The sequence below is a fragment of the Bos taurus genome, chromosome 16 (genome assembly GCF_002263795.3).
Source record: "Bos taurus isolate L1 Dominette 01449 registration number 42190680 breed Hereford chromosome 16, ARS-UCD2.0, whole genome shotgun sequence".
NCBI classification, from domain to species: domain Eukaryota; kingdom Metazoa; phylum Chordata; class Mammalia; order Artiodactyla; family Bovidae; genus Bos; species Bos taurus.
This window is the reverse complement of record NC_037343.1, coordinates 80,763,878-80,785,386: the sequence shown is the minus strand read 5'-3', so window position 1 is coordinate 80,785,386 and position 21,509 is coordinate 80,763,878. Positions and strand designations below refer to the sequence as shown.

The 21,509-nt window shown below is 61.4% G+C and overlaps 1 protein-coding gene across 1 annotated transcript in view; it reads left to right on the top strand.

Moving 5' to 3' along the window:
* The window catches only part of NAV1 (neuron navigator 1), a 196,958-nt gene that overhangs the window by 42,424 nt on the left and 133,025 nt on the right, over positions 1–21,509 (top strand). Inside the window, 2 exon segments of the mRNA XM_059875850.1 lie at positions 13,002–13,747; positions 18,196–18,299. Coding sequence (XP_059731833.1) covers positions 13,032–13,747; positions 18,196–18,299 — 820 coding nt within the window. The 5' untranslated portion in view covers positions 13,002–13,031.

Sequence of the window (21,509 nt, the reverse complement as noted above, 5' to 3'; positions counted from 1 at the left end):
GCCCCAGGGTGCATCCCGGGGTGACTGGGCCCTGCTGGTCTGTCATTCCTGGAGGCGGCCCTTCTCAGCTTGGGGCCACACCCCTCAGTCACCCCCTCCTTCCCATCACCAGGGTTCTCGGTGCACGGACACCTCAGCGAATGCATCTCCAAACCCAAACCGTCCCTCGGAAAGTGGAAATTTGGGTCTCCAGGGCTGAGTAGGGGCTGCAGCCGAAGTAGAGGGGCGGGGTCGCTGAGCCTGGCATGGGGTCTCCTCCCCCATCAGACTGGGGCTCCCACGGGCGCACAGGCTCCCCCACTCCAGCCCTGCCCCTCCTGCCTCTGCTCCCGCCCAGCGGGGCCGGTGGAGGCACACGGGATGGACAGGAGCTATGAGCAGGTGTCCAGACTGACTCTTGGCCCCGGGGTCAGTGTAGGGAACCACCCCCAGAGCAGGTGGGCGGAGAGACCAAGTGCGCAGGTGCCGGGGAAGCCGCAGCTGAGAGCCCGGGAGCCTGGTCTGCCTGCGAGACAGGACCACACCTCCGGCCCCAGCAGCGGCTCTAAAGGCCCTTCCCGGCAGCCACCCTGGCCCCGTGCTGAGGAGGTGTTGTGTCGGCCGGTCTGCCCTGTGCCTCAGGGGCCCTGTTTGCAAGGTTGGGGCTCTCAGGATGACCAGGAGAAGGGGAAGGAGGCGGCTGCTGGAGCGGAGGGACGTGAGCACACTCAGGCTGCACGGGGTCTGGCAGGAGGTGGGAGGGGCCCCCAGAGCCAGCTGTGAAGAGGTCTGTGGTCAGACTCACTGAGGATGGCCCGCCTGCCCTCAGAGGATGGCTGGGGCTCTGGGTTCCCACAGGGAGGGGACTGGGTGGGAGGCTGGGAACCAGATCGTGTCTGTGACGCCCCGGTGGCAGGAGAGGTGGGAGGATGGGGCGGTGGTGGGCGAGGCAGCCACACAGGGCCCCCCACCCCAACAGGACGCGGTGCCCACCTGGGCTGCAGCCCGGGAGCTGTCCAGCACGGAGCCTGCTGAAAGCAGCAGCGCCTGGCCCGCAGGGGCCTCAGGGGGGTCGGGCTCTTCCCGGGGCCCCTGCCCCGTCCCTGCCCCCGAGGTTGAGGCGAGCACAGGGGGCAGGCCTGGGATGGCGGGTCTCTGCTCCTTCTCCGGGAGACTGCCTGGGTCGGGGAGGGAGCACCGTGTGTGCAGTCAGCACGGCAAAGGGTGAGGTCTCTGCTCTGCTCCCCCCAGGGAGGCCCCGGGAGAGGGCGGCCCCCACGCCCCAGGCTCACCGTGAGGCCAGCCAGGAGTGGCTCTGGGCCCACCACACAGCTGGGGACCTGGGTTGCTTCTGCTGTGAAGGAGGGTGACGGTGTCTGCTTCCCAGGTTGTGTGAGGCCAAGCTGGGCTCGTGTAAGTGCTGTGCTGGGAGCCAGGGGCGGGGCCCTTGCTCTTCCTCCTCCGAATGGTAGGCCTAGTCCAGTGGCCCACACCCCCCAGGGCTGGGCTGGTGCTGAGGGTCCTTTCCCATCATTCTGAGGCTGCAGGTGGGATTGAAGGCCGTGCCCCCTGGGGAAGGGGTCTGTGATAAGAGGAAGGGTGTGGAAGGGATGATGAGGAGGCAGTGCGAACCCCCATAGCCCGCCTGCTGCCCAGACCCCCGGGGTTGGCCCCACAACCCACCTTCCCCCTTCCAACACACACACCCAGTCTTTAGCCTGGAGCTTCTGGGTGAGCCTCCATGCAGACCACAGCCTCTCATACAACCACCAATGTGCCCCAGGGGCCTCCAGTTGAGCCCAAGGGGACAATACTGAGACCCCTTCCCGCAGGGCCCTCCCCTCCCTGTAGCTTGGGAGGTTGTGCCCGCGCCCCACCTGCTGCCAGCGCTGTGGGGACGCTTCCCGGCCTGCATCCTCCACAGCTGCCTCTCATTTCCTGCCTCCCGTGGCACCCCCGGCCTGGGGCGGGGAGGCATCTCCCCTGACCCAGCTTCCTGGGCCCAGGAGACCGCCGCCGCGTGGTCTGGACAAGGAGCAGGGCCCAGCCCGCCGGGCCCTGGGCATCTCTGTTCCACCAGCACCGGGCGCTGGAGCGCAGAGCAGGGCAGGGCCGCCTTCTCCAGGAGCCACGGGCACTGAGAGCCAGCAGTGGGGTGCTGCCGGGGCCCCCGGGGGCTCCTGGATGGTTTGACGCCTGGGACAAACAAGAGGGTGTGGAGAGGCCAGCTGGAGGAAGACAGGACACTGTGCGGCGGGGACAGGCCGGAGGCGTGGCCAGCAGGCAGCGGGAGTGAGTTGGGGCTCTTGTGGCCCCCGGGGGCTTGGTTTAATTGCACGAAGGGGTCGCAGTCAAAGTGGGTTCAGCCAGGCCCTCTGCCCTCAGTGAGGACATGCTGAGTGGGCAGCAGTGGGGCAGGGGACCAGGCCTCCATCCTTCTGATAAACAAGTGGCCAGAACTGGGGCCCTGGCACAGGGTGCGGGACCAGGAAAAGCCCGCAGGAACCACGGAGCTGACTGGACGTCCTTGGCCTGGAATCGGGGGCCTGACTGCAGCTCTGTGACCCGGGACCCAAACTCCAAGTTCGCTGAGTGTTGGGGTGGCAGAAGCAAAGGCCACGGGTGAGGGCGGGCACCTGCCGTCAGGAGGCTGGCTCCGTGCGCTCCCCCGGCTCGGTGACGGGAAGGCGGGAGGTGCGGTGTCTCTCTGGGGCTCGTCCTGGGGCCGGCAGAGCCCCTGGAGGTAGTCGTGCCTGGGGTGTCCCTGGGACTGGTGGCCGTCGTCATGTGGGGCATCAGAAGCAGGCGGGCTCTGCCCCTGAGAAGACCGTCTGCGCCCGCTCTTGGCATCGGGGCTTTGGTGGCCCCCTCAACCACAAGGAGAGTGTGAGGCTCTCTGCGCCAGCCGGCAGCCTCCTGCCTGCCCTGGGGCCTCCAGGAGCGTGCTCCCTGGGTGGGGGCTTCTGGGAAGACAATGTCACAGTGCTCTTGGGTCCCACGTGCAGGGCCCCTTGAAAGTCGCCTCATCTTCACGTGCAGCCCAGTCCCTCTGGCCGGAAGGGGGCTCCTTTCCCAAGGCCGTGTTCAGTGGGAACGGAGAGCAGAGGATGTGTATGCAGAGTCCGTAAGCCAGCCCGCCTCAGCCTGCACGTTGTGACAAGGGGCACAGAGCACAAAGTGAGCTTCTAGGCTTCTCTCCCCAAACCCGCGTCTCTCAGAACGCGGTGCCCTCCCATGAGCTGGGGCCTCGGGCAGGCTCCCTGGCTGTGACCGCTATTCAGGGCCACTTGTGTGACTGCTCAGCAAGAGACCGGGCTGAGGGCAGAGGGAGGATGGGCGTGTGCTGTAAACAGGGAGAGAGCTTTAGTGCATTTTCAGCATCACAGTCATCGCCAGGGAGACCCTGAGAGGGAAAACGTTAACACTCTGGAAACAATTCTGCGGAGATGCAGGCCCCTCTCTGCTCCCTCTTGGTTCTGCCCATCGCCAAACCTTCTGTGCTCAGAGACAAGCTGAGTTCTGCTTCAGGCCAACCCTGGGCTCCAGACCAAGGGGGCGGCTCCAGCCAGGCTGTGTGCCCTGAGGGGGGAGCATCTGGTCATCTGTGACTGTGGTCCCCTCATCCTGTGGCTCTTGGGGACTGAGACCCCATGGTCACCTCTAAAAGTCTTAGCAATACGGAATGACCTCTGACTCCAAAGAGGAAAGCTCCAGGAGGGAGACCGTCCCTTGCTCCTTTTTGTTATTATTACTGGATTTTAGCTGCTTGGCAGTGCTGCGTTGGTTCCTGCTGCACAGACGCCTCTCTGTCAGCACAGAGCGCTGAGCAGAGCTCCCGTGCTCACGGCAGGTCTCCGTGGTTACCTGTTTTCTGCTTCTGTGCGTGTGTGCTCAGTCATGTCCGACTTTCTGTGACCCTGTGGACTGCAGCCCTCCAGGCTCCTGTGTGCCTGGAATTCTCCCAGCAAGAATGCTGGAGCAGGTTGCCATTTCCTTCCCCAGGGGATCTTCCTGACCCAGGGATCGAACCCACATCTCCTGCATCTCCTTCATTGGCAGGCGGATTCTTTACCGCTGTGCCACTGGGAAGCCTATCTATTTTATGCATAGTACCAGTTTTATATATATATATATATATATATATGTGTGTGTGTCAATCCCAGGCTCCCAGTTCATCCGTGCCACCCCCTCTTTCTCTGCTTGGTATCTAAATGTTTGTTCTCTGTGTCTGTGTCTCTGTTTCTGCTTTGCATATAGGTTCATCTGTACCATTTTTCTAGATCCCACATATATGCATTAATCTAAGGTATTTTTCTCTTTCTGACTTACTTCACTCTATATGGCAGTCTCTGCATCATCCATCCGTGTCTCTGCAAATGGCATCATTTCCTTCTTCTTTATGCTGAGTAATAGTCCATTGTGTGTGTGCCCCGTCTCCTTTACCCACCCCTCCATCAGTGGACCCCCAGGCTGCTTCCCTGACTTGGCTGTTGTAAATACTGCACATCCCTTGCTCTTCCTGCGGCCCGTGACCTGCTCAGAATTGAGTGACAGCAGCCCAGATGCCTTGGAGCACAGTGCAGACAGACCGGAGTTTGCAAAAGGAAATTTAAATTTTAAAAGCTAAGGGAAGCTAAGTGCAGTGGGGCGCCTGGAACACAGAAAAAGACGTGGGTGGAGAGACTGGTGAACTCTGAGAAGAGTCTGTACTTCACTGAGCAGTTACGAGCCGATGTCAAGTTTTTCCCTTTCACAAAGGTACCTGGTTATACAAGACTTCAGCACAAGGGCAGCTGGGCCAGAGGGCATGGAGACTTTGTCCTATCTCTGCAGCTTCTCAGTAAATCTGAAACTACTTCAAAATATGAACTATGTTTTATAAACGGTGGAGGGAGGGACCAAAAAAGTGGACAAAGATGAGTCAGGAAATTCAAGAATAGTGAGGCTCGCAGGTTTCGGAGTCGACCCCTGCTTCCTGGTTGGGGAGCAGAGAGCCCACCCGCGGCAGGGCCTCTGGAGCCACATTGTCCTGAGAAGACCACCCCCCAGCTCCCGTGGTCCTGACCTCAAGTCTGGCTCTGAAGCATCATTTCCCCCACCTCGCGGGAGGCCCAGCCCTCCCAGGGCCTCTGCAGAAGTGAGTCCTCAGGCCTGCTTCTTCCTTCCCTCTTGTTAGGCTCTCAGGCCCCCAGCACCCTCCGTGCTCCCTGTCCTGGACAGACTGAAGCCCCGGTGGTCATGGTCCCCGACCCCACCCAGCCCCAGGGAGTGAAGCAGGGAAACACATTGGTGATAAAAAATCCTACATGGAGAGCCAAGACTTCAAACAGATCAACTTGAAGCTAAAGTGGGAAGGCCCACACCACTTCCCAACCACTCACAGCAGCTGCAGTGGGACCCCTGCCCTTTGGACGACAGAGTGCCACCCAGCTCGGGTACCAAGTGCCCCCCACCCCATCTGGGGCTCACGCCAGCCCTCCCCTCCCCCCCGAGGGAAGGGTCTCCGAGGGCCACTCCCCGGATCTCTTCTTGCCTCGGTGACCCCTCTTCTCCGTGTTTCCTCTCCGCGCGGGAGAAAAACGACGGGACACTGTCAGACCCAAGGCTGCTCTGTGCTTTCCCTGCTGCAGTTAACCCTTTTCTGAATTATCTTTTGTTGCAATGAAATCGCTTAGAAGCCTCAGGCGTGGGCCCGTGGCCAGGTCTCCCGAGCCCAGGCACTGCCCTCTGGCCCGGCCCCCACTGAGGGGGCAAGCCTGGCCCAGGCCCAGCGGAAGTGGGACCCTCAGAGCGGGCGTCGTTAGAAGTCAGGCTGGAAAGCACGGAGGGCTTCAGAGTGCGGGGGCTGGCGAGCTGCAGCCAGAGAGGCGCTGAATGAAGCAGCATCTGCCTGAGACGCCGTCTGCCCACCTCTGGTCAGTTCGACGTGCAGCTGGTGAGCCGGTCTGTCCTCAGCTGTCACATTGCTCTCTGAGGACAGGAGGGACCAGGAGGAGCAGATGGCAGCAGTGGGGTCAGGCTGGTCACCTGGAATCTCTAGAACTTTTAAGGCTCCACCGGCCCAGGTGACCCGCCCCCTGAGTGCCTCTCCTGTACCTTGGGGTCGCCGCAGACCATCCTGAGAGTCCTGTCTGAGAGGGAGCCCCACCTGGCCCTCCGCCTCGCAGTGCGCATGCAGGGGCAGCAGGGTCCGTGCTCCCCGGGCCGCCGCGGCCACCCCGGGGCCGGCAGAGGACGCCGGTCATCGCTCGGAAACTCGCTGATTGCTTTGCCGAGTGCCTGCACTCGCCCGCTCTCACCGCTCCGGGGCCACGTGTGTGACCCAGGTGCTAGGGAGGGTGCCCAGCACCCTTGAGCCGTCCTTCCTGGAAGGACGACTGAAACTCTGCAGCCGTGGTCTCCACCCCCGAGGACAGAGCTGGGCGTGGAGTCAGGAGTGCTGCCCTGGCTTTTAGGGCGTCTGGGGCACCCACTGGGCACTCAGGACGGGCACAGCGTCTCATGAACCTGCTGGGATCTGTCCTCCTGATGGCGCCCTGAGGAACAGACTGTTTCAGGCGTGGACAGCTGGCCCCTAGAGAGGCTGGCACTCAGACAGTAGGCCTGTGAGTCTGGATGGGAGTGAGCTAGGCTGTCTCCTCTCCATGTCTCACGCTTTCAGTTCTGGTCATGATGCTAGTGATTAAGATAACAAGGAGCAGTTGGTCACAAAAGGCCCCTGCAGAAGCCACGTGTGAGACCACTGCCCATGCGCCCACTCCCGCTGGTCAGCGCTCATCAAGCTGGCCCTGGAGGTCAGGCTGCTGTTCCCGTTTCACAGATGAGGAAACTGAAGCCCAGCAGAGGAATGGGTGGGGTTGAGCTTCACATCCAAGTTTTCGACCGCAAGCCCTGCCCTTTCCGCTGCACCACAGAGCCTTCCTGCGGCATTTCCCCGCTCTGATACTTAGGACCTTCTCTTTGTTGAAATCCCCATCCATCCTGCTGCAGTGTAAATACAGCTATGAAAATACATTACTGTGTGTTTGTTTTGTCTTGCTTTTACTGAGGGCATCAGAGCAAGCACACAGCATGGCCCAGCCCTGGAATGTTCCATGTTCGCTCTTCCTCGTCACCTGGTCCTTCGTCTGCTCCCCTCCCTGTGCCTGGTGCTCCCCCAGGGTGTTTCTCAACTTCCCCCACCTTCCCTCAGCATCCTTGCTGCTCCTTCAGACCTCAGCAGCCAATCCTGTACCTCCAGCATCTCGTTGCCAAGTAACAAGCTTCCTACATTGCGTTAGAATCTCCATGACAACAAGTATTGCCAAAAGAGAGAGAACAAGAAGTTAGGTGGTGGTTGGAGGAGGTGGTGAGACCTTGTGTTCTGGGACATCCACGCAGTGGTCACTTGCTTGCTCTCAGGGTCCCCAGAGAGGTCACAAACAGCGTGGACCAGAACCTAGGAGACAACAAGTCACGAGGCCGATGTCAGCATGTGCGGCTGGAGGGTCTTCTCGGGGACGTTCCCTCAGGTCCCAGGAGGAGAGTCACAGGCATTCGTTTACGTGGGGTGGGCGGGGCCCGTGAGCACCTTTCTGTGGGCATTGCAGAAGGCAGTGGGTGATGGAGGGTTTTCCAGTCACTGCTCGAGGGAAAGAGCGGTGTGGGGAGGAAGTTAGGAAGCCTGGGCCCTCGGCCTGGAGCTCGCTCTGGCTTCTCCACCTGCCCATCCAAGGGCCTGACAGGCGGTTACCATGGGGCTCAGATCGAAAACCACCCGGATGAGAAGTTGGAGGGCAATCTCAGAAACGGGAGGGACTGAAAAGAAAGGGGGGGCCTGGGCCGGACAGGGCACCAAGGAGCAGCGGACCAGACCTTGGGGAGAGCAGGCCTGCCCGGCCTGCCCTGCCGCCTGCGGGCCGCCCTCAGCGCTCTCCCCACCCCCGCCCCCAGCGCACCAGACGGGCCCAGTCGCTGGTACTCCCCAAGGGAGGAAGGCCCCTCCCAGCCTCAGACCCAAACCCCCGAGGCCCAGCAGTGTTCAGGGGGCAGGCAGAGCAGACTGCCCGCACGGTCTGCCCCCACGTTTTTGCCTCCAGCTCTGCCCCTCTGCTTGGCCTGACTACCTGAACGTGGTTGAAGCTCCGGGCCCCCCAGAGACTGCACCCACCCCCCCCACCACGGTTGCACCAGGATCTGGGGGAAGGGTGCTGAGAGTCAGACTGGGGAGACAGGCTGGATGTGGCTTTCAGAACAGCATCTGCAGCGTGTGACTGAGTTCTCCTGCGACCCCACCTTGGACCTGGTAACCCCCTTTCCAGAAGTGCAGCCAGAAGCTGTCATCCGAGGCCCCAGCAGAGCTGGCCTGGGTGTTCATCACAGTCTTACACAAAATGGTAGGAAACTGGAAACCTCCAAAGGGTTAGTGACAGTGGGTGATGAGCCAGTTTTGTCTAATGCAGTCACAGAAGTTTATCAGTGATTCACAACAATGTTTCTGAAAATGTCTGAAGGTTTTTAAATGGAAAGTAAAAATGCTTACTACATAGTAAGTGAAAAGATGTAAAATGTATGTATAGTATCATCACAATTTTACGATGTCTATGGGTATAAGTGTGAATTGTAAGGAGCCTGGAAGAAATCAAGACGTGTAAGAAGGTCAGTGTCTGCTGGTAAGGCACACAGAGACAGGAATGGGCAGGGAAGCCTGGTGTGCTGCAGTCCACGGGGCTGCAAAGACTCGGACAGGACTGAGCCGCTGAACAACAGCAGAAGGCCTGTAGGGGATAGACATTTTCCTCTTTGTATTTTTGTAGGTTTTTCCAAGTTTTTTCTAATGAGCATGTTACTTTTGTTATAAGAACTAACCTTTTAAAAGCACTCCCCTCGGGCTACCACATGAAGTGTTTTTCACTCTGCTTTAGACTGAATGCTTATGTCCCCAAGTTCTTATGTTGAAATCCTAGCCTCAAGTGATGGTGGGAAGAGCTGGAGTCCTTGGTATGTGGTTAGGTCATGAATGGGATCAGTGTCCCCGGAAAGAGACCCTCAAGAGCCCCCTCACCCCACCCTCCATAAGAGGACATAGTGAGAAGATGCCGTCCATGAGCTGGAAACAAAGGCCCCACCAGATGCCGGATCTGCTGGCTCCTTGACCTTGAACTTCCAGCCTCCAGAACCACGAGGAATAAGCCCCACCCACCCCACCACCCAACCCCCACCACCACCCCACCCCCATCTATGATATGCCATGAAAGCTGCCAGAATGTGCTAAGACACGCATTATCTCATTTCATTTTTATAGCAGCTCAGTGATGTCGGTCCCCACCCCTCACCCCCCCGCCCCCGCCATTTTTCAGATGAAACAACCAAAGTTTGGAGAGCTTAAGTGACTTTCCCAAAGCCACACAGTTTATAAATAGCAGAACCAGACCCTGAACAACACTCCAAAACAGTTATCACAAGTTCAAGCTGTTGCCCAGGGTGAGTGATCTGTGATCTGTGTGGCTGTGGGTTTCTGATCTGAGAGTGCGAAAGCGCACCCTCCTGCTCTCCATCCGCGCCCTCGGCTGGCCTGGGAGCCTCTGCTCTGCTGGTTGGGCAGCCCTGGTCCAGCTCCTGAGCTAGCCGTCTTGGGGGGACCCTGCCTGGAGCCCCTGTGCCAGGAGGAGTGGACAGTGGTGGGGCCCTGAGCCTGGGCAGGGCGGTGGCGGCTTCTCCAGGGTCTGCCCCCAAGTAGTGAGACAGGAAGAGTGGGTCCCCCTGCTCCCACCAACGTGGGTCTCCTGCAAGCTCGCTGGCCAGCCTGCTGGGCCTGGTGGGCCCTGGGGCGCCGAGCTCTGGGAACCTCACGGCTCTGGGGCCGACCTGTGAGACCGGGTTGGGGGGATTCATGGAGGAGGGGAACCTCTCCTGCAGCCCTGGCCCCTCCTCTGTGCGTGACTCCTGCACGGATGTGCTGCTGCTGGGAAGGGGATGGTCCCGACGTGGGGGCGTCATCAGCAGGAGTGACCGGAGCGTGGTCAGTATGGCCCAGAGGGGGCCTGGGACATGCTCTGCACAGGGTGGCCGGTGCCCCTCCCGCCCCGACTACTCTGGAGGACAGCGGCCTGGAGCCTGACTCCCCACCCCCGACTTTGCCCCACCTCCCAGATGGCGCTGCTGAGGCCTGTGCATGAACAGCACTGGAGTCCAGGCACAGGACTAATCCTGGGCCGCCACCAACACCCCACACCTGCCTTCGCCGTCCCCTCGAAGTCTCTGCTTGGGTAATGGCCCGAGGCCTCGTGCCTTGGCAGGAGGCCTGACGGCACCTCGCAGGGGGGTCTCCCTGGTGGGTTTGTGTCCTGCCCCTCCAAAGGCCTCGGTGTCGCTGGTGTTCACACCAGTACCAGCCCACACTGCAGGTGCAGGGTCTCCAGTGGTGGGCTTTCAGAGAGGCCCGGAGTCCCCCAGACCCCGCCTACCCCAGCCTGGTGGTCCTGGACCTCGGGGCCTGGAGCAGTAAGTGGGCGTGTTGGGTGACGTCGCCTGCCTCCGCCTGACGGGACAGGCAGCCCTGGGCCTGGGGCTGAGAGCAGAGTGGGAGGGGGAGGTTGGCCGGGACCGTGGTGGGCCAGGCTCGTGGCTGGGGCAGGCGTGGGACCGTGCGGCTCCAGTTCCCAGGGGCCTTGGGCGTGCCTCCCCCAGGCTCCTCTCACATCTGCTGTGCATCCCCTCTGGAAGCCAGGCCTCTGGCAACCAACCAACACAGAGGGCGTGATGCAGGAGGGAGGAGGGATAGGGTGAAGCAGGGCGGTCGGTCGTGGGCCCCTCCCAGGGCCTGGCACCTGCAGCCTCATGACTCAGGCTCCCGGCACCCATCTGCAGGGCTGCCGCTGCTGGGAGCCTCCCTATGGGATCTTGGTGCGGGGCTGCGAGTGCTGGGGCTGTCCGTGGGCCCCCGCTGGCTCAGCACCTCTGCCCCCCGGATTGGTGGGGCAGTTTTAAGTCATGGATTTTCACTGGCACAAAGTCATTTCTTTTGGCTGATTGGTTGAAAAGGAGCCGAGGGTCCTGGCAGTAGAGCCGTCTCTGGGGACCGGGTCAGTGGGACGCGCCACCCCCGACACACACACACCCTCAGCTGTGGCTCGGGGCGGCTGTGCTCAGGGGCCTCTCTCTCAGAGGCCAGGGAAACAGCCCCCCAGTGGGAACCACATGTCCTCTGAGCGGGGCACAGCCTTCTCCGCTGGGGCCAGACTCAGTTGACTGTTCCGTCTGGTTTGCTGGAGCCCAAAGCCGGGTATGGAGGCCAAGGGGGTGGGGGTGGCCCGAGATCCTGTCCTGCAGTCTGCCCACAGCTCGGGTCTCCGGTCACCTCTGTCCTGACAGGCTGACAGAGTTTAGAGGCTGGCCAGGAAAGGGAAACGTTTAGTAAACCGTTATCGCAGGCCTGTCCTCAGCCCTGGGAACCCCCTGCCCAGTCTCGAGTCCCTCTAGGAGGAGAGTATGGGGCGTGATTGGGGGCACCAGGCCCTGCTGTCTCCCCGCTGTGTCTTGGCACAAGCCACGTGACGCTGGGCCTGCCTGTGCGGGACTGAAGCTCAGACGCTGAGGTCTGAGCCGTGGCTGCGGTGCTCAGGGGTCCGGGGCCCTGCGCAGGGGTGGTCAGCCCTGTTGCCTCTGCTGGTCAGGGTGTGGCTCAGCCCTGTGCCTGTGGCCAAGTTCAGCAGCTCAGGCCACATCTGTGATCATCCCCAGGATACATTTCTGCGTCTGGGGCCATTCCCATGGCCGTGTGCCAGGGCTCTACCCTCATACCACGACTAGAAATCACAATTTTCCAGGAGATAGTAACCTTGATAGTAGCTGATGTTAACTGACTTAATTGCGTCTCTTCGATTCTCACGAAGCCCTTGGTTTTTGCTGTGTTCCGGCTAACCGTATGCCTTCACGAACGTCTTGTTCGAGCTTTTGGCCGCTGCTTCCAGGGGGTGTTGCTCTTGATCCATGTGGTAGAGCCCCCTGGGCCTCACCGGGTGGCGAGTGTGCTTGCAGTATACTGGTGGCCTGAACCTGGGCAAGCGCTTTCCTGTCCCCCAGGGACTTTAATTCTGCGCGCTCCAACCTCTCAGCGTCTTCCTTCAGGATCCCTGCCTTCGGTGCAATGCTATAAAGGCTTTTCCCACAACAGAGTTGCGGGAGCATCCATGCCTGGCTTCTGCTAATTGTTGCGTGATTCACTTTCCACACCGCGCCTTTCCTCTGAAGTTGACTGTGTGTCTTCGTAGCCGACTTCAAATTTCCTTTGAAATGAAAGTGATTAATTGATCTATTAGTTCATTCATAGCGTGCTGGGGAGGATACGGGAGAGAGGGGGTGACTCACAGATCGAGGTCCAGGAGAGAAGGACAGGTGCTGGTGGTAGGGGCTGCCTAGAGGGCTCCGCCCTTATCTCAGGGTGGGACCCTCGTCTCTGAGGCCAGAGGAGTGGGCGGAGGAACGGTTGCCTGGGGCAGGAGGTGGGTAGGGAAAGGGCTAGAGAAGAAGGCTGTGGGCTGGGTGCCCATATCTCCAGGGATACGTGGGTGGGCACAGCAGGAAGGAGCTGGGAGAAGGGCAGTGATGCCAGGCAGGTGCAAGCCGGACGGCAGGAGCCTGGCCAGGACAGGTGCGGGCAGGCTGTGACTTGCAGGGGCTGCCTGCCGGCGGGCCAGTAAAATCTGGAGCTAACACCCCACGGCCGTGTCCAAGGGAAGGTGGGTGTCAGGCAGAGAGGCCACAGCAGGAGCCAGCCGGGGGCAGGGAGTTGGTTCCCCGGGGGCAGAGCATTCTGGATTCGAGAAGAGACTGAGGCGGGGAGTGCCTGCCCCATCTGTGGACAGGCGCCGGGACAAGCGTAAACCACCCAATCACACAGCACATCTCAGTGCATGGCACTTTCTCCTGAATTTGCAAGAGGCAGAGGGTCCTCCCTGAGCCGGGTGGGCAGCCAGGACACGACCGAGGGGCGCCGGTGCCCCCAGGACAGGGCCTAACGGTCTCCCGTCCTCTCTCCACAGCTCAGTAGCCCTGCCGCAGGCCCGCCGGCCATGGACAGGACAGCCAGCCTGAGCGCCGCGGGCCGCCCCCAGCACACCTCCGCCATCCCCGTGCCCCGCGCTGCCTCGCAGAGCAGGACCCAGACCCCAGTGGCATCACCCCAGCTGCGGCCGCGCCAGGCCGGCCTGGCCCTGAGCCCCCAGCGGGCAGTCTCCCCAAGACTGGGCAAGGCCAGCGGCCCTTCCAGGGGCTCGTCCCCTAAGGCCCCCTGGGGGAGAGGCTCCCCCAAGGCCACGGGGGCACCGAGGGAGCTGTCTGAGGGGGTGGGAGCTCCCACTGGCTCCCCCTGGAGCAGCCCCCGCGCGGCCCCCAAGGTGGCCCTGGCCAGCCGGCCCAGGTCGAGAAGAGCTGGAGAGACACGGGGCACCCCAGGGCAGAAGAGGGGGGCCCAGGAGGGGACCGTGACCCGCCAGACCCGCGGCAGGAGCCCCTCCCGGGCCAGCTCCCATGGAGACACTCAGATACCAGGGACTCCTGAAGCTCAAAAGCCCTCCAACCACCCAGGGAAAGATCAGAGAGACGTTCCCGGCACAAGTTCCGGGGTGCCTAGGCCTTTGGAGCCTGAACTGCAGTTGGCTTCGGGGCCTCCCTCCCCGTCCTGCAGCCCCGTGCAGAGCCCACGCCCGGCCCTGGGGGCCGTCAGCTTTGGCTCAGCCCACACGCATGGCCAGCCTGTCACAGCCACTGTGGCCCCTTTCCGGTACAGGTAAGCTGTGGGGGGCAGCGGGGGGATGGAGCCTGGACTCGGGGGCCCATGGAGGGGAGGGGCTGGTGGAGAGAACGGAAGGTGGAGGGGAGCGTGGGGGTGGGGGTGGGACCCTAAGGGGGCGCCAAGACCCAACTCTGAGCACGCCACGAGACACAGGCCCGGAGAGGTGCCCGCAGCATGCTCACTTCTTCAAGGACAGGTGTCAGGGTGTTGCGCGGCTCATGCAGCCAGCTACAGCCTGACCCGACTCATCTGGGCCAGCCGCCGCTGAGCGAGGCCTTCCCTCCATGGTCGTGAAATCCCTGCGGACCCCCAGGAGCCCCCAGGCTGCCCGCTCTCTACGCTTCCCAAGCTGCCCGTGTGCATCCCCAGGGGGCCAGCTTTGATGTGGTTGGCACCTTCAGTGGGGGCCGAGCCACCCTTCACCCCAGCACAGCCAACAAGCCAAGCTGCCCACTCTCTTCAGATGCTGCAAGTGGAGCTCAGAGACGTGCTTCCGTCTTCTGTCCTTCGTTAACAATAACATATACCTCTTGTCTGAAACGGCCACTATTAAATAAGCAGTGTTCTGATTACCAAGTCTGGCACAGTTTCGAGATGCTTGAATGCAAATGAAGTGCTTTCCCTGACTAAGCGGACTTCCTGGGGTTTTCCTCTGGGCTGATTCCAGGACAAGCTCCCCCCCAGTTTGGGTCGAGAAGCCCCCTGGATGCTGGGTCCCCCGGGTGGGAGCAGCTGGGGTGGAGGAGGAGAGCGCACGTTCATGTGAAGCCAGAAGTGTGGCTTGACCCCTGGAAGGCCTTGGGCGCCCCTGCTCCACGTAACAGACATGGGCCGGGACAGGGGTACGCCCCCTCACCTCATACCCAGCCTTCTGCAGGGCGCTGCACTCAGTTACGGACTCCACGGTCTAGAAGGGCATTGGTGCAAGGAAAACACACTGAGAGGAAGGCTGCCAGGGTGGTAGGGACCCAAAGAGGCCCTGAAGGGTGTGCCGGCGAGGAAGCAGTCTGCCCTGGAGAAGGGTGGCGAGGCGATCGCAGGCTGCTCTGAGGAACGTGCAGGCTTGTCGTGTGTGTGACGAATTAGACGCACCTGGTGCAGCTCCAAAGCGCTAAGTCCGTGTCACAGTGTCTACAAGTTAGCAAGAACTTTCCAGCAACCGAAGAGGCTCAGATTATCCACCAGCAAGTGTCCCGTGGGGACCCCGCCCCTGGGGGCACCCCGGCGCGGCCCGCATGCCCCCCCGCCCCCGTGAGCTTCTGGACTTGATTCTCAAAGCGGTCAGGGCCCATCCTGGGACTGGTCCCTGCCCGTGAGCTGCTTCCCTGCGACTCTGGGGCCTGTGTCTCCTCCCAGACTGCCTTCGCACCGATCCATCTTTGGGGAAATGTGTCTCTGACTCCACGGTTCCAGATTTTACATTATCTACCCTTCAGGCCTCCTGGCAGATGTAGAATCTGACATTTGCCAAGGAGGCCAGCTCTTTTTCCTCTGAACATCTCCGTCAGAACTAAACAGACATTTTTCTCCGCTTAGGACACCATTGTGTCCTGACACCTCAGCAGGGATCTTCACATCCCACCTCTCAGACCGTTTCAGGCCTGTGTTAGTGTTACAGGAGGGTCGTGGTTCAAAAGGCAGCCTGGGACCGAGGACGCCCCACGGGCTATGCGGAACCACAGGCCCCTCCCAGACGTGTCTGCGCCCAGGGGTCACAGACACAGTTTCCACGGAGACCTCCCCGCGCCCCACGGCCGGCCTCTGCACAGCTCCAGCCTGCCGGGTCTCAGAGGGCTCAGCTTCCCTGACCCCAGGCCCCTCCTGCTCCTCCAGGGAATGAAGCGGCGGTGTTTCCTCCTGCCTCCTTGGGAGATGTCCCTTCTCACGGCCCGGGCAGCCACCCCAGACACGCAGGACAGACACGGCAGAGACGCCTCTGTCTGCTCTGCAAACTCTGGTCCTGCCCATCTGCTTCCCACGTCCCTGTCCTCACCCTTCTCTGCTCCACAAAGAGCCCAGGCCTGAGGCTGAGGGTTAGGGTGAGGGTTTAGGAGGGTGCGATAGTGTCTCGAGGATCAGGCATGGGTTTTCTTTTCTCTGGTTCAACTTCCAACCAATGTCCCGCATAGATGGTGCCATCCATTCCAGCTGGGATCACGGGGGGATGCAGGGCCTGGCTGTGTGGGGTGGAGGAGGTGAAAGGGCGCCGCTCCTGAGGTCAGAGCCCTGAGGCTGCCCGCCCCCACTGCCTGGGGTGAGCGCCCTGCCCCGTGCACCCCCTCTCGCCCTTGCTCACAAGAACAGTGACAATCAGTGTAACAGCCAGGTACTCCTATTCACTGCCCTGGCCCCTGCCCGCTGGGTCGGGGTGCTCAGCTGTGTGTGGTGTGCATGTGTGGTGTGTGTGTGGTGTATGTGTGTGGTGTATGTATGTGTGTGTGTAAGTGTGGTGTATGTGATGTGTGTGTGTGTGGTGTGTGTATGTGTTGTGTGTGGTGTGTATGTGTGTGGTGTGTGGTGTGTGTGTGGTGTGTGGTGTATGTGATGTGTGGTGTGTGTGTGGTGTGTGTGTGTGGTGTATGTGTGGGGTGTATGTGTGTGTGGGGGTGTGGGGGGGTGTGTGATGTGTGGGGTGTGTGGTGTGTGTGTGTGTGTGTGTGGTGTGTCTGTAGTGTGTGGTGTGTGTGTGGTGTATGTGTGGGGTGTATGTATGTGGTGTGTGTGGTGTGTGTATATGTGGTGTGTGTGATGTGTGGTGTGTGTGTGTGTGATGTGTGGTGTATGTGATGTGTGGTGTGTGTGATGTGTGTGTGGTGTGTGTGTGTGTGTGATGTGTGTGTGTGTGGTGTGTGTGTGGGGGGTGGGGTGTGTATGTGTGGTGTGTGGTGTGTGTGTGGTGTATGTGTGGGGTGTGTGTGTGTGTGGTGTGTGTATATGTGGTGTGTGTGATGTGTGGTGTGTGTGTGTGTGTGTGGTATGTCTGTGGTGTGTGTGGTGTATGTGTGGGGTGTGTGTGTGTGTGGTTGTGTATATGTGGTGTGTGTGATGTGTGTGTGATGTGTGGTGTGTGTGTGTGATGTGTGGTGTATGTGATGTGTGTGTGTGGGGGTGGGGTGTGTATGTGTGGTGTGTGGTGTGTGGGGGGGTATGTGTGTGTGTGTGTGTGTGTGTGTGTGTGATGTGTGGTGTATGTGATGTGTGGTGTGTGTGGGGGGGTGGGGTGTGTATGTGTGGTGTGTGGTGTGTGTGGGGGGTATGTGTGGTGTGTGTGGGTGTGTGTGGGTGGTGTGGTGTGTGTGTGTATGTGTGGTGTATGTGATGTGTGGTGTGTGTGTGTGTGGTGTTACTCAGCCCTCGCCTAGTAATGTCCCACTGCCTTCTCACCAGTAGACTGCGCCCCCTCTGGAAAAGGCCAGGTTTAAGCTCATTGTTCCATAGACATCTCACCGCGGCAGCACGCAGCAACTGCTCCCAGCAAGGTTGGGCCCCCCTGCTCCCTCTGAGCCTGCCCTGTCCCCAGTGCGGGGCCTGCAGACCCACGAGGGCCGGGTCACCTGCGGGAGTTTGCTGGCCAGCAAACGCCCCCACAGCCCTGGACTCTCAGGCAGGTCTGGGCCTGGAGGGCATCTCCTTGGCCCCAGACCCAGTGAGGGGGCGAGAGGAGGTCCCTCGGGTCTCTGACCCCCTCCGGCCACCCCAGAGCTGGGAACGGTCAAGCCTGGAGGGGGAGGCAGCCCCCGTCCCACGGCCCAGGCCAGCCACCGATTTCTCCTCCTGCTCACACGCCCCGCCAGCCCCTCAAGCTGCCAAAGGGCCCATTTAGCTGGAGACACTGCCGGGCAGGCGGGCGGCTGGGAGAGCCCGGGTAATTGCCTATAATAAGAGCTCTCGGAGCCTTTGTTCCTGGGAGGACTGTACCCGGGGGCTGTGCTAGGAGGCCTGTGTGCACTTGGGAGCTGGTGCTTGGAGACCCGCCCTTCCTCCCTGCCGCCAGGATGGGCCCAGAGAAGACTCCGCCCTCGGGGGGTCACAGAGACCCAGCTGGGTCCTCCCCACCTCCTGCTCCATCCTCCTCACCCCTGAGCTCTCTGGAGGGGTCAGCGGCCTCTACCTCAGAGCGCAGCCCTCCGCGGGTGCACAGGGCAGCCTGGGGGCAGGGACCTGGCAGGACACAGACCCCCAGGCCAGGGTTACTCGGAGTCCCTCTGCCCCGGGGTTATTCACGGTCCAGGGACTCCGGGACTCTGAAGGGTGACTGGCGTCAGGCGGGCCCCTGCCCTCAGGTGCCCCTGGCCTAAGTAACTCTGGCAAAAAGGCCTGCTGCCCACCCCAGGGGCGTATATGCCCATCGGGGCACAGCAAAAGGGAAGGCCCGAGCTCCGAGGGGAGACGCTGGAGGCCAGCGCAAGTGACCGTGAGTGACCCCGTTCTCTGTCCTGCAGGGTCCAGGCCGACCCGGAGCCGGGCCCCCTCAGCCAGGGCAGCTGGGCCTCTGACGGCTACTCCAGCCCCTCTGGGGTCGCTGAGGAGAAACTCTCGAGCCTGGGTAAGTGCTCCGGGGCGGGGCTCCTCTGGGGGCGGGGCTTCCCCGGGGTGGGGTGGGGGGACGCTCCCTTGGGGGCGGGGCTCCTTCCGGGGGCAGGGCTCCCTCCAGGGGCGGAGCTTCCTCTGGGGCGGGGCTCCCTCTGGGGGCGAGAGGTCAGAGTGCAGCGGGGACTAGAAAAGCCCAGCTCCCTGGCCCCAGAGGCCCTTGGGCGTCAGGACGCGGTAACCAGGAGACCGTGCGGACTGTGTCTACATCAGAGCTGCCAGTGTAATGGCTTCCTCATGCTTGTGCCACACAGCCAGGGCGTGGCATCGCCAACCCAGGAGTGGGGCGAGGACTCCCTGGCTACATCTGGGAGCCCCAGGCTGCTCGGCCAGAAGGCCCCTCACCAGCTCGAGCACCGTGTCTGGTGGAGGGCAGGCGGGGTTCTCCACGGTGCGAGGTGCAGGGCAGCTTTGCGAGGTGGGCTTCACAAAGAGAAGACTCCCCTTCATAAAGGAAGAGAGTCCCCCACCTCCTGCAAGCCTCCTGGGCAGCGGGCAAGTCTCTCCGCCTTGCGGTCAGTGTCCACCTAGGCCAAGGACACCCCAGGCTCTTTGATGGGTGGGATGGGCAGAGATTTGGGGCCTGCTTTTGCTTTGTGGGGGGCCTGTACTCTGAGCCTGAAGAAACGGAGATGAGAGGAAGGGAAGGGAGTTTGTAGGGCCGCACTCACTCGTCACTGCTCTTGTTCAACCAACAAACCATCAGGCCGCTCATGCAGCAGGGAGACGCTTTCCGTGACGACATGCCCCCAAGCAGGGTGCTGGGCGCCGCCTTTGTCCCAAGTGGGTCCACCGCCAGCTGCTCCTTCCGCGTGTGCCCCGGGCAGTGTGGGGTGTCCATGCCAGTGCCCAGGCCCTCCGCACACCGACCGGCTGTGCGCTGGTCCCATCTGCTGACACGCCCCTTTGTTGCTGTCACGCGGACATTGCCTGAGTCTCCATTGGATCTTACTTTGGGAAGCCGGGGCCAGGGTCCCCAGCTCCCGCATATGAGGCCACGTGGGAGAGGACCAGGAGGGTCACCCCAAGATCGGCACAGGTGGTTACTTCCACTTCACGCGTGTGCAGGTACTGAGCCGGCAGGGAGTGGCAGGGTCTGCTCTCATCCCCCGGCTGTGCATCCTCGTGTCACTGGGGCACAAGCCTCTGCCCACCGGCCTCTCCCTTGAGACTGATTTGCATTTCTCCTCCCTCTCTTGTTGAGCTGACTCCATCTTTAAGCCACACTCAGTTGTTCACACCTTGTGGATTTAGGAGAGAAAACCCCAGATCTGGTGCTTCCTCCCAGGGCAGGAGGGGCTGGAACACCGCCCTGGGGCTCCCAGGCAGCCACGTGCCACCCTCCACCGACTCTCCCAGGATCCTCGGGCCGGATCTGGGTCTCCAGGCTGCAGAGGCCTTGGGCTCAAGGGCACTGAGGGTCACAGCCCTAACAGACGGTGTATGCATGCTAAGTCACTTCTGTTGTGTCCGACTCTTTGCGAGTCCATGGACTGTATCCTGCCAGGCTCCTCTGTCCATGGGATTGTCCAGGGAAGAATACTAGAGTGGGTTGCCATTTCCTCTCCAGGGGATCTTCCCCACACAGAGATCGAACCCACACCTCTTTACATCTCCTGCATTGGCAGGCAGGTTCTTTAGCTCTAGCGCTACCTGGGAAGCCCTTATGGACAGTGAGGCTGCCCTAACGGACGGTAGCCTCGCCCAAATGTGATCTCATCTTCTCCAGGAAGAGAGGCTCAGGGAGGGAGGGTAACCTGCTCAAAGTGGCGTCTGTGGTTCACGAGCAGCTGAGCTGAGACCAGGACCGCTGCCTCAACTCCCCAGACGCCGGGAGGACCAAATGCTGGTGACAGCCGCTGTTTCCTGAGCATCTACTGTGTGCAGGGCACAGCACCAGGTGCTGCCCACGAAGTCCCTCGTAAGCACGTGACACAGGCTTCACCATGGGCCTGCTGCCCTGCTGCAGGCAGGGGGCTCAGAGAGGTTCTGCAAAGACCTTGTCTGAGGACACACAGCAAAGGCTGTCCGGGACTGGAGCCTGGGCCCCGCCTTCTCGTGTGCTGGGCTCAGCTGGGCTTTCCTCACCTCCGCTGGTGGGACAGTCCCCCCACCCCCCGGCCCCGGCCCCAGCCCAGCCCGAATGCCACTGGCTCTGCATCCCAAGCCTGTTTTGTTTGCACTGGGCTAACCCCCCTTCCCACCCGCCTTCCCACCCTCTGGGGACTTTGAGGCCGGGCGTGTGTCCCAGCCATCTGTGAAGAGAGGATGCACAGACAATCGATGGGAAGCACAGCCCATGCTCCAGGCAGGCGGTGTGGGCTGTGGTCTCAGGGGCAGGGCTTCCATAGGGCCAGAGGGATGTGGAGGTGGGGACCCAGGGCCCCACTGGGCATCGTGGCCTTGCCTTTGCTGGCTGTGCAGCCTTGGGCTGGTTCCTGGCCTCCCTGTGCCTCCGTGATGACACCTGCGCCTGCTTCTGAGGGCTTCATGGGGCTAAAAAGTACCCGCACAGGCGAAGCCCTGAGAAGCTTTGCCCAGCACACAGAGCTGCTCAGCGCGTGCTGACCTGCTGCTTCGGCTTGGTGGGGCAGACTAGGGGTTGGGGGGGGGGCATGCTCCTAAGGTGCCCACCTTTCAGGTGGCGGGGCAGGAGGTTGGGACATCCCAAGGTGGTCCAGCGAGGATTGGAGCCCAGCCTTCAGAGATCACGCTCTAGGCTGTCCCAGCCGTGACCTCACTGCAGGGTTGTGGGGGACGTTCCAGGTCCTGGGCACCCCGGGAGGCTGGACAGCTCTGAGACGGCCAGTGAGGTGGAGCCTGGCTTGGGGAGGGTTAGGGAGGGAGAGGCTGGAGCAGTGAGGTCACTGAGGAAGCCGGCGGGGAGGAGGGACGGAAAACCCAAGGGGTCTGGACTCAGTTTCTTTGGGGGGAGGGAGGAACCTGGGGATTCTGGGATGGGACTTGTCTCCAGGCAGGGGGTTCAGCCCATTTCAGTGGAGGGTCAGAATCAGCAGAGGCCGGGCAGCTTGGGCCCCCAGACCACTCCCACTCTAGAAGGGACATCAGGGGTTCTCAGGTGTTTGCACCCATGAGTACGGAGTAGGCACGGCCTGGCTTCCCAGTTTCCTGTTCTGGCCAAGAGCACGGGGCCCTGTGTTATCCA